This window comes from Dryobates pubescens, chromosome 6 (genome assembly GCF_014839835.1).
Source record: "Dryobates pubescens isolate bDryPub1 chromosome 6, bDryPub1.pri, whole genome shotgun sequence".
Taxonomy (NCBI): domain Eukaryota; kingdom Metazoa; phylum Chordata; class Aves; order Piciformes; family Picidae; genus Dryobates; species Dryobates pubescens.
The window spans coordinates 22,509,969-22,524,722 of NC_071617.1; the positions used below are offsets into that span (position 1 = coordinate 22,509,969).

Sequence of the window (14,754 nt, forward strand, 5' to 3'; positions counted from 1 at the left end):
CCATGTAAAATTCAGAAGCTGAAAAGTTTGTTAGCCTAGACTTCATGCCCAGTTTCTTGTCAAATGTCCCAACAGACATAAAAAGTCAAGCACCGGTGTCAGAATGACATGATGGAGGCAAGCAGTGGCTGTGATTTTGCCAGACTGCTGCAAGGGGTCTACTTCCAGATCTCACAAGAGTCATAAGCTTGAAATACCTATCAGTATCACAGAATCACAGGATGTTAGGGGTTGAAAGGGACCTCCGTAGATCATCAAGACCAGCCCCCCTGCCAGAGAAGGGGCACAGAATCTAGCGCAGGCTGCACAGCAACTCATCCAGAATGAAAAAGGCCTGAGCAAGAAGGCAGCACATACAGAAGAGGAGGAATTCTTCAATGCATTCCAAAACTTTCCCCCATAAAAGACCATGTGGGTACTTGCAGCGTACCCTAGAAACTGCTCCAGGTGCTTCAATTCCATCTACCCCCAGTAACAGCACTTGAAATGATGCTTCTCCGAATATGATCTCTTGAAGGACTGCCTCTATAGGCAGCTGAGAAGTACCTATGTTCATTGTCAGAGTTGTAGCATATACTAGCAGTGTCAAGATGGAGTAATGGGAAGTGAGAGCTAAATTAAATTGTCACAACTGATGTGATCATTACTAGGTCCATTTAGATAATTTTTCCAGAAAAAAAAAAAAAAAAGTTCAATCTTAAGGTTGGGTGGTTTTTTTTTGTTTTTTTTTAAAGTTTGCTTCATGTATTTGAATTTTTAAAATATAATGTTTGCAATATATGTCACACCTTACATTTCCTTTATGGAGTCACATTTTATTTTTAAGATATCTTTTCAAGCACTTTTCAAGTACTTCACTTGGAAGGTTATCCACATTTATATACAAAAAGGGTTACTTCACTGCTTTTAATGCTGCTGAACAATCAATACACACATGCTTTTTGAGAACTCACTTGAAAGCTGGTAAAGTTTTTCAATACCAAAGAAATTCATACCAAATACTCTAAAGATCTGAGCATCTCTTACCACTGATGAAATTCCCTGAATTAAGTATTTATGAGCTCTTGCTGGCATAGCTTACATGACTCAAGAGTAACCAGACCTTTTCCATCAACCACACTGACATGTGGAACACTGCATATGGCCTCAGGAAAACAGTTTTAAAAGGAATATGATCTTGCTTGAAAGACAGTTCACATCTGCAGCAAATCAAGGTAGTCAAGAAGTTCATTTGGTCCTGAAAACATCTTGAAACAAGATAAAACATCTTCCAATTACATTATCCATCAGATCATCCCTGACTAACGTTTAAGTCCACCAGATCAAAGAAGGCTTTGTATAACAGCACAATGGCAAAGAGATATGGTGATCACTTTCTTTCCTTAAAAGCATAAACTTCCCTCAGTTATGTGTGAAAAGCTTAGTTGTGTTGGATATTGAACTTGCACTTGGTGTATCATTGACTCTCCAAAGATGCAGAACACTTAAATTCTCAGAACCACTGTTTGGACATGCATCTGTAAATTCTTCAGTCAGGTACACTATACCCACAAAACACAAGGGGCTAAGGGGAAAAAGCCAGCCCTCATATACATGCTGGAAATAAACCAGCAATAGCAACACACAAGAAAGAAATAAAGAGCCTCACAAGCAAAACCTCAGCAACAATGCCTGTCATCACCTGCTCTCACTAGCAAGAAACCTGTGCATCCTTCTGTTACCTACAAAAGGGCAGAATTGGCCAGTTCACGAATTCAGTGAGTCATTAGGAAAAACTCATAACTTATGTCTGCTAATACAGTGGCTGGGTAAACAGTTACAGTACCCAACTAGCTAAGGTTTATTCCATAATAAGAGTTAAGCCTCGTTTATTAATTCATAAATAAAAGTGGGATTTTTCAGTCATTGCAGACTGAGTTTGTGTTGCAAACAATGCTGAAGTTCCTGTTTTACAGCCGTATCCTGATGTTCACAGGATGCAAACTCAGTGATACTTAAACACTAATTTTGTAACTGAGTTGTGCAATTGCATGCTGAGGAAAGCTGTTTTTACCCCACAGGACAAAAGTTGATACAGTGAAGTTGAACCATTATCAATGCATTCAGTGATAGACTCACTCATTAAAGCATTCTATACTCGTGCTATGATTCTGGTTCTTGTCTTTGTTATGTAAATTAATTTTTGGCATTAACACAGGAGATCTCAGCTCAGGCAGGACGGAAATTTTTCACACTTGTATGCAAAGCTGATTGGTTTAGGGTTTGCCACAAAGGAGACCAAAAAAAAAAACACCCTACAAATACACACCCCAAATAACAAACAAACAAACCAACCAACCCCCAAACAAGTTAGTCAGTCATTCTTCTCTTAAACTGGTTCTCTCAACGTCCCTGACTCAGTAGTGATGTGTTTGACTTTTCACACCTTAGATCAGCACAAAGCTGAATAGCTCCTGCATGGAAAGAAAACTCAAGACTAGCCAGGCAGTCTTCAGAAAACTACAATAGCCAGACTGGATATTTGCTGCACAACATACTTTCAATATTTACTCTAATAAGAACTATACTTATTTCAGAGTTGAACCAAGCCTAATATTAACATTTGCTATCAAGTAAAAACAAATCTGATATGAGTCTTGCCTTACATGTACACAGACCGCTATTTTATTATGTGTAGGATATTTATAGAAGGAAGCAGATGACAAAGGAAGTACATTGTGATTCACTGAAGCAGTCTTAGAGAAGTACAAAATCTAGGTTACTGAAGTTCACACTTAATTGTGCACTCTGCAAAGAGGTAATACAAACTTAACTTGCATGACAAGTCATGCAAGCAATCCTTTCAATGACAGCATCATTATGCAAGGAACAGTGGACAAGCTTAATGTGACATTGGTTTAATATCTTCTAGCTTTCATTTGGCAACTAGAACATGAAGCAGCTGCAAAACCCACACAAATACAACAGGAACAAAAGGCCAGAAAACTTGCAAAACTAGCTTGTTGTGCACTGTGCTTCTGACATCTGGCAGTAATTTCAATTAACGGATTTGTTATACATCAAAAAAAGTCATCAACTATCAGTTCAGAAGGCTTGCTTCAAATTACTAACCATCACTGGTACAAAATGCAGTCAAGAGCTATGCATTTATAAAAATCAGTTTATCTACAGATACTCAACTCATTCAAACATTCAACAGAAAGCAGCATCTTTAAAGAATGCTTGTCACTACTTTTATTTTAAAACTGAAAAGCTGCGAGTTACCCAAAGACATTTTCCACGGCTCAGAACAAAGTCTGTAATGGATACAGACTTATTTTAAAAGAAAAAGCAACTCTCACCACTCCCTGCTCTTAAAATTCATGAGCTGAAAAGCAAAAATTCACACCACTTCACAGTCACATATACCAGATAATTTAAAACTCCGATTTTCAGGTAAGTATACAAAATACCACATGACAAGCATTTGCACACAAGCTATACCTGTTTTTTTCATTCCTCGTTTGAAATATGTAAAAAACAACTTGAAAGTATGCTAGTCAAGCTAGATTACCAACAGAAGAGATTAATAGAAAATGTAGAAATTGCGTTGTTAAACACTGGGCACCAAATCTGCCATATGGCTATAAGCAAGGAACTAGCCAGAGAAGATAAAAGGCTGTGCCAGCAGCGTAGAGAACTTGTTAACAAGTCCCAGCATTCTCATTTACTTTATTTTTTTTTAAACCATTCAAGACTAGAATATCCTTCAGTTTGCAGCTAAATGCTGTAGTTAGCTTCCTATGCTACAAACAAGCTTCTAGTTCACATCTAATCCTTATACATGAAACACTAACTTGGAAAGAAAATCTGAATAGTAACTGGCCTGTGACACATTAAACTCAGCTTGTATCAAACAGGATACAAATACTGCTTCTCAACAATGTCAACACACTTCCAGACACCCCCATCAGGTATCTAATTTTAAACCTTAGCATCTACAAATTCACAGAACAAACACCTGTTACCTCTTCAGGCACAGAATAAAGATTTGGCTTTGTTTCCCCTCCAAGGACTTTTTTTTCCCCCCATAGAATCAGACAGTCAGCTTGGTTGGAAGAGATCTTTAACATCAAGTCCAACCCAGCACTGCCAGGTCACCCCTAAGGCATCAATACGTTATCCACATATCTTCTGAATACCTTCCCTGGTCAGTCTGTTGCAGTTCTTTATAATCCTTTCAAGGGAAGTAGTTCTTCCTAAAAATCCAACCTTTAACATCCCCTGGCACAACTTGAGGCCATTTCCTCTTGTCCTATAGCTTGTTACTTGGGAAAAGAGATTGAGCCTCCAACTCGCTATAACCTCCTGTCAGGTAGTTGTAAAAAGTAGTAGTCTCCCCTGAGCCTCCTTTTATCCAGGCCAAACAATCCTCATTCCCTCAGCTGCTCCTTCAGAGACCCTTACCTCTAGATCCTCTGGACCCTTACCAGCTCCCCTGCCCTTCCTTGGACATATTCTACTTGTAGTGAGGGGCCCCAGATCGAACACAGTAATCAAGGGGTGGCCTCATCAATACAGGAGGACTAGTCTGTTGGGCCACACTTTCTGATACAGGCCAGGATTCTGTTGGCCTTCCTGGTCACCTGAGCACACTTCTGGCCAAATCTAGGACTCTAAGCCAGCTTCTATCAATATTGTACACAATCACAATCACCTCCTCAGGTACTACCTTTTAAAGCATAGTTTGAAGTCAATGTCCAAGTGTGGTTTCAGGCTGCACCTAAGTACATGGCACAGGTGGCACAAAAGTTATTGAAGAAAGAACAGGGAAGCAGGAGAGAAAAAAATTGGTTTGGATACAGCACTGCATCTCCTATAGTTGTACAATCCCTATGAAACTAGATGATGTGAATTGCATTTCTCTCCATGCGATTCCTATGCTGCATAAAGGAACACTATTACTCCCTTAGGGCAGAAAATTTTGCTCTGTCAACAGCACTTTCTGTTTTGTTCCTAACCATTTAGAATTACAGAATGGTTTTAGTATGAAAAGAGCTTTTAAAGATCATCTAGTTCCAACCTTCCTACCATGGACAGGGACTTTTCAGTAGCTCAGGTTGCTCAAAGCACCATACAAATTGTTCTTGAACAGCTCCAGGGATAGGGCATTCACAACCTCTGTACAATCTGTCCCAGAGTTTCACCATCCTCAAAGTAAAGAATGTTTTCCTTATATCTAATGTAAATCTAACCTCTTTCAGTTTAAAATCATTACCCTTTGCCCTAACCCTCCAGGCCCTGATAAAACATTATGCATGGTGATCATAGAAACAACCTTGAAAGAGCCTCAGAATCATTTAGTTCTCCATCCTCAAAATCTCCAGTAATCTGCACTTATGCTATTCCTCACAAGTTTACAACCTACTTTTGAAAACCACAAGGTTACTCCATAACCCTCCCAATAGTCTGTTTAGCACTTCACATGACATTACACTAGAAAGTTTTTCATAAATATTTAATTTAACTCTATTGCTAACCATTACAGTTTATTGCTTCCTCCTCTATTTAGAGGTACAAGTCACAGATTATTCTCTTTTATTGGTGGTGTCCTTTCAGCTCCCTTAGCAGTCCACTTCTGAAGCCTGTGCTCAATAGGAGACATAGCACTCCAGTTGAGACTTTACTCATACGGGAAAAGAAGAAAATGACTACTTGTTTAAAAAAAAACCACCACCAACCAACCAACAACCACCACCAAAAGCAAACAAACAAACAAGCACACCCATACTTTTCCTCCAGAAACATATTCCACATTTAGAAATTTAATCTTAGAAGTCTCCTTAGATTACTTACAATGCTGTTATTTCAGTCTTACAATAGTTAATCAATACGCATTTTGTTTTCAGCTTCTGGTACATACAGGAGCTCTAACACAAATTGCACTTTTTGTCAAAAGGGGTGAAAAATTTCTAATTGAATTAGTTTTCCTGTTGTCATAGAATCATAGAATGGTCTGGGTTGTAAAGGACCTCCAAAGGTCATCCAGTTCAAGTCCCTCTGCAGTAAGCAGGGGTATCCTTAATTAGGTCAGGTTGCCCAGAGCCCTGGGCTGTCTTCCTGGTGCACACATGCACTTTTTGTTCCAAAATCCTTTGCAGACATATGTTCAAAGTCTTTTAGCCTTTGATGTTTTAAAGTTAAAAAAAAATTACATTCATAAAGTGTTAAAGTCACCTCACTTTAGGTCACTGGTGTGTCTTTGGTCCTTAGCAGCTTGAAACTCTAACCTAATGAAAATCCAGTTCCAATTATTTAGCAAGTTATGAGTTGGACTGCATTAATAAATGTGACCTTACAACAGCACATAGTGTAATGGGAAGGAGTAAAGCAAGAATAATCCAATCCCTACCGTTCTCGGTTAAATTTGAGCGAATGAAGTATAGCAGGTCTCTTCTGACGTAAGTTCCACAGGTGTAAGGTATCATCAGCCAAGGCACTCACAAGAGCTCCCTAAGAGAAAGAAAAAAGTTTTAGTCAACTTATTTTCATAGCCCTAGCAAAGGTGGATAATAATCAGTGGAAATGTGTAATAGAAGGATTAAAAAAAAATTATTTACATGCATGTGCATCAACACCACAGCCAAGTTCTAAGTAGTAGTAGTAACTGATGTAATCACACATCACTTAATCCTCTCATCTGGTTCAGTGCCATACATTTCTATTTCAAGAATAGAATGATAGAATAATTTGTTTGAAAAGTCCTTTAAGACCAAGTCCAAACATTACCTAACTATCAAGTCTGGCGCTAAATCATGCTCCTTAGTGCCACATCTCTGTCTTTAAAATAATCTCAAGGACAGTGATTCAGCCACCTCCCTGGGGAGCCTATTCCGGTGTATGATTACCCTTTCAGGTAGTTGTAGAGAGCAGTACTGTCTGCCCTCAGTCTACTCTTCTCCAGAATAAACAATCCCAGATTCCTCAGCCGCTCCTCAGAAGACCTGCTCTTCATACCATACTTCATACATGCTGCCCTTCTTTGGGCACACTCCAGCACCTCACTGTCTTCTTGTAGCGAGGGCCCCAAAACTGAACATGGTACTCATGGTGTGGCCTCACCAGAGCTAAGTACAGGGTTACAATTACTTCCCTCGACCTGCTCATCACACTATTCCCGATACAGGCCAGGATGCTGGGGGCCTTGGCTGCCTGAGCACACTGCTGGCTAATGTTCAGCTGGTTGCTGAGCAACACCCCCAGGTCTCTCTCTACTCTTTCAGCCACTCTTCAAGCCTGTGGTGTTGTATGGGGTTGTTGTGACCCAAGAGCAGAAGCTATTACTTGGCCCTATTGAATCTTACACAATTGACCTCAGAACATTGAGGCCTATCCAGATCAAGAGATAACTTGAAATGTTCAGTGACATGAATAAACATTCCTAGTTAAAAAAAACCAACAAAAACACAAACCCAAAACCAGCACACCCCTAAAAAACCAAACCACAAAACAACCCAACCAACCAATCTTACAGCAAGGGAATACTCTAGAAACAGTTTTGGTTTTTTGTTTTTTTGGTGGTTTTTTTTTTTCCCTTCTCAGCAGTTAGTCAAGCACTTTCTGAAATAAATATTTGTAATTGTTATTACTATTTGCCATTCATGCTAAGAGTCACTTGTATTAGCTGATTGTGATGCTTAATTTGTCTGCTCTTAGTTATGGAATATTTACATTATTTTACTTACCTCATTAATCAGGAACTGAAGCTGGATTACTGCAGCTCCACTCTCGTGTTGGCAGTAACATTCAACTCCTGGCCGACCAAAGCTGGAATTGGTACCATTAAGGAATAATTGTTGTATATAACATAAGAGAAAAATACCCAAGCACCATAACCAACACTGTCATTATCACTAATACCACATTCAAAGGGGTTAACATCCTCCTGCTAGCTAATGCATTCATATTAAGCCACAAAGATGAGGGATCAAAGAAATGATTTATGAACAACACAAAGAAATTAAAAAGCCAATCTTATTTATCCTCAAGGAATAGAAAACTAACTGTAAGTGAAGCAGTTACATATGGAGATTCTTCACCGTTGAGAACAGAGAATGATGAAACAGTCATTTAGTAGTGTTGCGTATCAGGACTAGCAGAAAATGAAGTTAATCTAAATAAGCATCATAACCAAGTGATCACATTTTTCAAGTTGAATAAGCCTTTCCTTTTTAAGCTACTACAGCAGCAAGAGCAGCTTAATAATGCAAGGTATGCTAAAAATAATTGCTGTGATAGAAACAAAAAGATTGGAAGTTGAAATATGAACGAATCAGTGGGAAATTGCATGTAATCTAAGTTTCCAGGATCTCTGTATCACCTACTAGATAATGAAGCTTTGTTCCTTTTCCTCTCATAATCAGCCCTATACTTCCATAAAGAATATCAAGCAGCAGCAAAACAGATTCTTTCAGTTCTCCGATTCACTTATTAGTCGCAAAGTTCTGCATTTCCAATGTGGCTCTCTCTTTCTTCCTACACAAAATTAAGCAAACTCTCCAGCCTCTAGAAGATGGCAGAAATAAACACAGACTATCACAGTATCACCAAGGTTGGAAGAGACCTCGAAGATTGAGTCCAACCTGTCACCACCAACCACCAAGTGCCACGTCCAATCCCCTCTTGAACACCTCCAGGGACGGTGACTCCACCACCTCCCTGGGCAGCTCATTCCAATGGCAAATGACTCTCTCAGTGAAGAACTTTTTCCTCACCTCGAGCATTTTGTCATTACAGTATGCCTGGGATTTCTGGATAACAATTTGTCAAGGAGCTGAACACCTTGTTTTGAAGGTATACCTTTGGTTTTGGGAAAAGAAATCATTCCAAAGATGTAAGCAAAACTGGGAATACAATGTACAATTTGTTCTCTCAGAATACACTAGAAATTAAGAACACCAGTACAATTCTCATCCATTCTGTGGGTTTCCCTTTTACTAAGAAATTGTTGATTAAAACCAAAGCAGCTACAAATACTCTTAAGGATATGTGCATTTGCACTAGAGACTGTTGTGAAGCTGAAGAGATTGATTGCAAATCAGAATTCAAACATACCCTGTTCAACCTCTAAACTGGCAAGATAAAAACATAAGCAGAACTACAATGGCAACAAGTCTTCTTCAACACACTGTAATATATTTTACTTTAAACTGCAATCCCATTCTTCTAGACTAATGAGTCTGAATAATGTCCAGCAAAGTGATGACAGAGATACTAAACAGATGTTGAATAATCCAAACTTAATACCAGCTTTCTTTCCTGAACAGAATTAGTACTTCAATTTTGTTCTGGCATAGAAGGGCTTAAAGAGCCAGCTTGCCTCACCTATTTTATTCCCTTGCAATTTAAATTCCTAGCAACGTTTCCTGTACAAGGAAATCATCTGTATGCCATGGATGATTTACAGCTCTTAAAGAAAGAGAAAAAAAGAAAAAGTTAAATTTTGGGGGGGAGGGGGAAGGTTTGTCCCCATAAATAACACTGTCCTACACAAACTCAGAAGAATTTTAATAATGCTTCTGCATTAACTATGGATTGACTATGTAAATTGCCAGACTGGAAAAAGTATCCCCACAAGAAATACCAGAAGTTTCAGGGGACATTTGCTTTAGGGTTGCTCATGTTTCTGCATTTGCTTGAATAATTATTTACAGAAATACACAAAAGGCAACTTCTAAAAGCAAAATTCAGCTGTTTACAGGAACTAGATTTTAAAACTTATGTACCAGCACTGACACGGATAGTTTTTCAGCAAAAGATCCCCCCAGCTTTTCCCCTGAACATCAGCTTCCAACATAATTAAACATAAGCCTTGTTCATTCACCTACACACTTTATCTGAAATTGAGGTTTTACAGCTACCCTGCCTCAAAACAAGAGGAATATGACCCAGAAAAAAGCAAAGCCCATTGATTCTTCAAGTTACTTCAGCCTTAAAACTCTACCCATCAAATGTTTTCTTCAGGTATTTCTGATACAAGCATTTCTGGCAGCACTGTTAAAACTAGTCAGTAAAAACTTCAATATTAAGAACACGTGAATGTTTCTTTAAAAAAACAACCAACCCTTTTGCATTAATTAGGACACCTGAACCAGTTCTCTCTCCAGAAATCAGTAAATATGCACTGGAAGTACACTTACAGAGGCTTTGAACATTTAGAGCAAGTTACTCCTGACAAATTAGGGGAAGCATCACAGGCAGATCTGAAAATAGTGTCTTGGCTGCTTTTATAGTGCTTACAGTTATCAGCAAAATAAAAGCAGTCCTTTTACCTAGTCCCATTTAACTCCTGTGCTCAAGTATTATGTCATCTTCACTTTTTCACCTGATAGCTAAAATTATTCTTCTCATCTCAAATTAATATCATCTTCCTAACCAGTATTAATCTTTTCTAAAGCAATGTAAAGCCTCCCAGTTTTGAAAATGCATGTCACACTGCACAGAGGGCTGATAATACATGTCTGTTTCACGTGTTCAGCATTTCTCAGCCACTTTAACCAAGCAGCATCTCAGGGAACACAATCTGTCCAAATCCTCTATGCTTGCACATGTGTGCTTAAGGCAAGAGAGCTCACTGCACTAAGCAATGACCATCTACCACACAGTAGTTCCCAAAACAAGCAAAAATAATAAACTATCACAAGATGGACAAAGCATTTTAATTATGTAGACAGAAACTCTTCTCCAATAACCTAGAATCTCTCTGAGAAAACAGTATGCTGTGAGCAATTTTCTAATCAAAGACCCATCCTTCCTCCTTCACTTTGATGACTTTCTACTATTCCTGCTTAATCCCCTATTGAAGAATATTAACAAACTAGATAAACTAATAGTTTTTCATCCTTACCTTTGAGTATTACTTCTGTATTCCCAACAGCCATTAGGAAATCAATCCTGGAAAACACTAGCTTTTTTACTGTTTTCACCACTGCATTGTTTTGCTTTTTTAAGTTAGAAAAAACCTGTGGCTTAGAGAGGGAAAAGAGAACACACTTGTGTCTTAACATGTGTTCACAACTGTAGAAGTGCAGGTCATACAAGAAAAACACAGTATCAGGCTAATTTAATATCACATAATAACCCTTACTTTATTTCCATTTCTGAGAGAAGGCAACAGTTAAAAAAAAATAAAATTTCCCAAAAAACAAGCTTCAGATCTAAGCTTCCTTCACCTTTGCCCTCAACAAGGCAAAACAAAAGTATTTCAGTTAGTGAAATGAGAGCTCTATTCAAAACACTAATTTTCAAAATTATTACCATTAATTGTAGCTTTATCTACATAGAGCAATACAGTACACATCTACCCTCAGAAGTAACATTCTGAAAAAAACAAATAAATGCTTGCAGAATATTTATGAAAGCCTCAGAAGAGCAGTCTTTTAAAATAAATTTATTTGAAGTTACTCTAAGCAGACCTAGGGAACATTGGGTGGTTCTTCACCTGTGCTTGACCCGCCTGACATAGGAGAATTACAAAACTGTGGCTGTAAATTCAATCCCTAGTATAAATTGCCTATTGTCACACAGACCTGCATCTTCCTGTCATTACACCTCTGTAGTACAGCAAGATAGGGACTATGTTCCCATACCAGATTTCCCACTGTTGCAGCAGCTGGAGACTAAACCAAATCTGAAACAGGTTTTAAAATTCATTCTGAGAAACTTCTCAAAACTACAACTGTAATACCTCACAGGTTTTAAACATTTGGCAACTTTGATGCAAAACATAGATCTCCAAGCAAAGGAAAACATGCATACCACTGATGTGAATACATACAAAATACTAAGGGCAGTAGACTATTCAACCTATTCTTACATATAACAGTATGTAGCATATCACTCTCCAGGACTGCTTATCATACCTGCATATGTTACTTTAGTCATTGCTATGTAGCAGATTTCCACTTCACTTAATCAGACCCCGAATTACTTTCATAGGCAAAGCCTCCACATATTTTGCACACACTTTTGCCACATGCTTTGATGGTGGTCTCCAACAATTATCACAGCATAGAACAAACCCACATAGCAATGGTGAGATTCCCAAATAGTATTTGAAGATGAAGCGTCTGCTTGACATTGCTCACCATTTTCAAGTTTGGATACAATCCAATAACAGAAAAACTGAAGACTTAATTTACATCAAGTTAGAGAGTACCATAAAGTCCTGATGATGCATCTAAGCTGGACTAAAGTAGTACAAGAACAGCTTCACACAGATTTCCTAACTGCCAATGTCACCTGCACTTAATCTAGTCAGTACTATTACTTGCACAGACAAAAAGCATGATCCATCACAGAACAAATCTACCAAGACACTCCTATCTAGCAAGAGAGAGTTATTAAAAAAAGTCAGAAAATACTACAGCCACTATCTACAATACTAACTGATTTTTCATATCCAAATACAAAGAAATCCATTAAATACTTTTGGGAGAGTTTTAAGCTTCATACCAACCCAGATACAGTATCATACCACTATTTTTCACCAACTTTAGAATTACAGAGTTTTCTTTTAAAGATTTAGTCCTGCACAGCATCTTGTTTATACCACTCAGCTAAGTAGATCTTTACTTCTTCCCATGTTTCAGTATTTATGTTTGCAAAAGTACACAATAATGTTTGTTAGCAATTCAGATCCACTTTCTCATGTGTATAACAGCATTAAGCAAAACTGGACTAGGGCTTTAAAATGGAGATGAAAGCTCATCAAGTAGAAATCATTGCTAACAATTTACTATGAGAATGCATTCTTCACCTTTGCTATTCAATTTATCACTTTTTATATCTACTTTTACTCACTTTGAGAAAGAAGGGATAAAAAGACAACAACTAATGCAGACAGAAGAGAACATTATCACAGTGTTGATGTATCTGGACAATGGAAAGGCCTTTAAGATCTCATTAAGTTAAATTAAGTTGGTCATATGTACACATTTCTCCCACAGATTTTGCTGTGCGCTCTCCTCAATACTGATACTATATCCACCCCTCTGGACATAGTCCTTAAACAACTTCTGAATGTGGCTTAAATCCACCCTTCTGCTTACCGCACCATTTTGCTCTGTACCAATGATGTAAATAACTCCCTCTTAGAAACACACTTTTGGAGAAAGTGTAGTTTATCACTAGGAGTTTTATCAAAACAGTGATGCAGGCATAGGTTTTTGCTTCTATAGCCTTTTGAAGTATTTACCAGCATCATCACTTGCTGCAGTGATTAGACGTACCACTGTTCTTATTGAAGAGAAATTCAGCCCCAAACAAAGGTGGTAGAAGTTTGACACTGTACCAACTTGACATGACAAGTCTGCTCCCAGACTCGCTACTGCTAGCAGTCACAAGCTAGATCTTCCACATACCCAAAGTGATGTTCACAAGCAACACTGCTGATACTGCTGTTTAAATACTTTGCCTAGCAGTATCTAAATCCTAATTCAAACATATCGCAAATAAATGGGTCTCAGGAGAGTTTTCCTGAAGTCTGCTCAAAGGCGTAAGTACAGAGAGATCTTAAATCATCTCCATTTCAAAATGACACTCAAACATAAGCCTCTACTCTATCAATAACTGTCCCACACTTCAAGTATTCTGTAATACAGTGTTCTAAGAACACCATTTTCAATTGTATTTTAAGCCTCCTCAGGTTCTTCTATAGCATAAATTTGGTGATTTTGAAAACTAGAAGGAACTGAATAACTTACCATTTCATTACTATCAAAGTAGCTGTGACAATTTTATTCAATATTTGCTCGAAAGTACAAATGAAAAACTAAGGTACAATTCAAGCAATTCAGTAGATGGCACTGTTCCACCAAAATCAAGAGAGAGGAAACTGTCCTCACATAAACAAGGGGTACCTTGGAGCTAAAATTCTTACTTTCACACACAAAATCAGTTCCTTTTCAATGCTGCTTCAATTTTTTGTGCTTTTCATAGGACTTGAAAAATAGTTTATTACATGCCAAACTTAAAAGAGATTACTGTATTTTGGTGAAATATCTCTAAGTTAGCAAAATATCTGGACTAAATAGCTATTGCACACAGCTGTATTTCACAGCACAAAAAGTGCTGCATGTCAATGTTACACAAAGTGGTATTTGTGGTTTGTGTTTACCAGAAATCCTACTTGAGATGGACTATTCAAAGGTTGGCATTGTCCCTAGAAGTTGCTCATGCAAACTTGATATATCAATACATGTATTATGGTTATTTATTTTTAAAAGTTTATGCACTCTCTCAATGTAACTAGTAAACATTCTGTATTATTTTGCTTCATTTTAAAACAGTCTCAAAAAAACCCAAAAACAAACAAATGTCATTAGAAAGATCTGAATTGAATTGCCAGACAAAACCCAGAACTGGCATTAAAACCTGCAGTTCTTCAACATTACTAAAATTTGAAGTATAGCATTAACACTAACCATCCCATCTTCACTCTCCTTATTACAGTTGTTCCAGATGCAGAGGCATTTTGATCAACTCTGACAGAAGGGAAGAAGTCTTGCAAGTAATACTTCGCTCTAAGTTTTATAAAGACAAAAAACACAGATTGGGCCCACATTCTAATCAAAAAGAGAAAGGTGGCAGCACTACCTCAACATCCTAAAATAAGAAGCTTTATGTGAAGCATTTCAAAAGTTAGAATGCAGGTAATTATACTAAAGATACAGGTGTACTATAGCAGGTTTCAGATGCAAAACATCTGTGGCCTAT

The 14,754-nt window shown here is 37.9% G+C and overlaps 1 protein-coding gene across 8 annotated transcripts in view; it reads right to left on the reverse strand.

Annotated features, from left to right (window-relative positions):
- Positions 1-14,754, reverse strand: part of STXBP5 (syntaxin binding protein 5) — a 100,164-nt gene that overhangs the window by 67,763 nt on the left and 17,647 nt on the right. For all 8 annotated transcript variants that reach the window (XM_054162740.1, XM_054162738.1, XM_054162739.1 and 5 more), the window contains exons 3-4: positions 7,725-7,806; positions 6,392-6,492 (exon numbers count right to left, since the gene is read on the reverse strand). In XM_054162740.1, the coding sequence (XP_054018715.1) occupies positions 6,392-6,492; positions 7,725-7,806 (183 nt within the window). The remainder of the gene's footprint in view (positions 1-6,391; positions 6,493-7,724; positions 7,807-14,754) is intronic.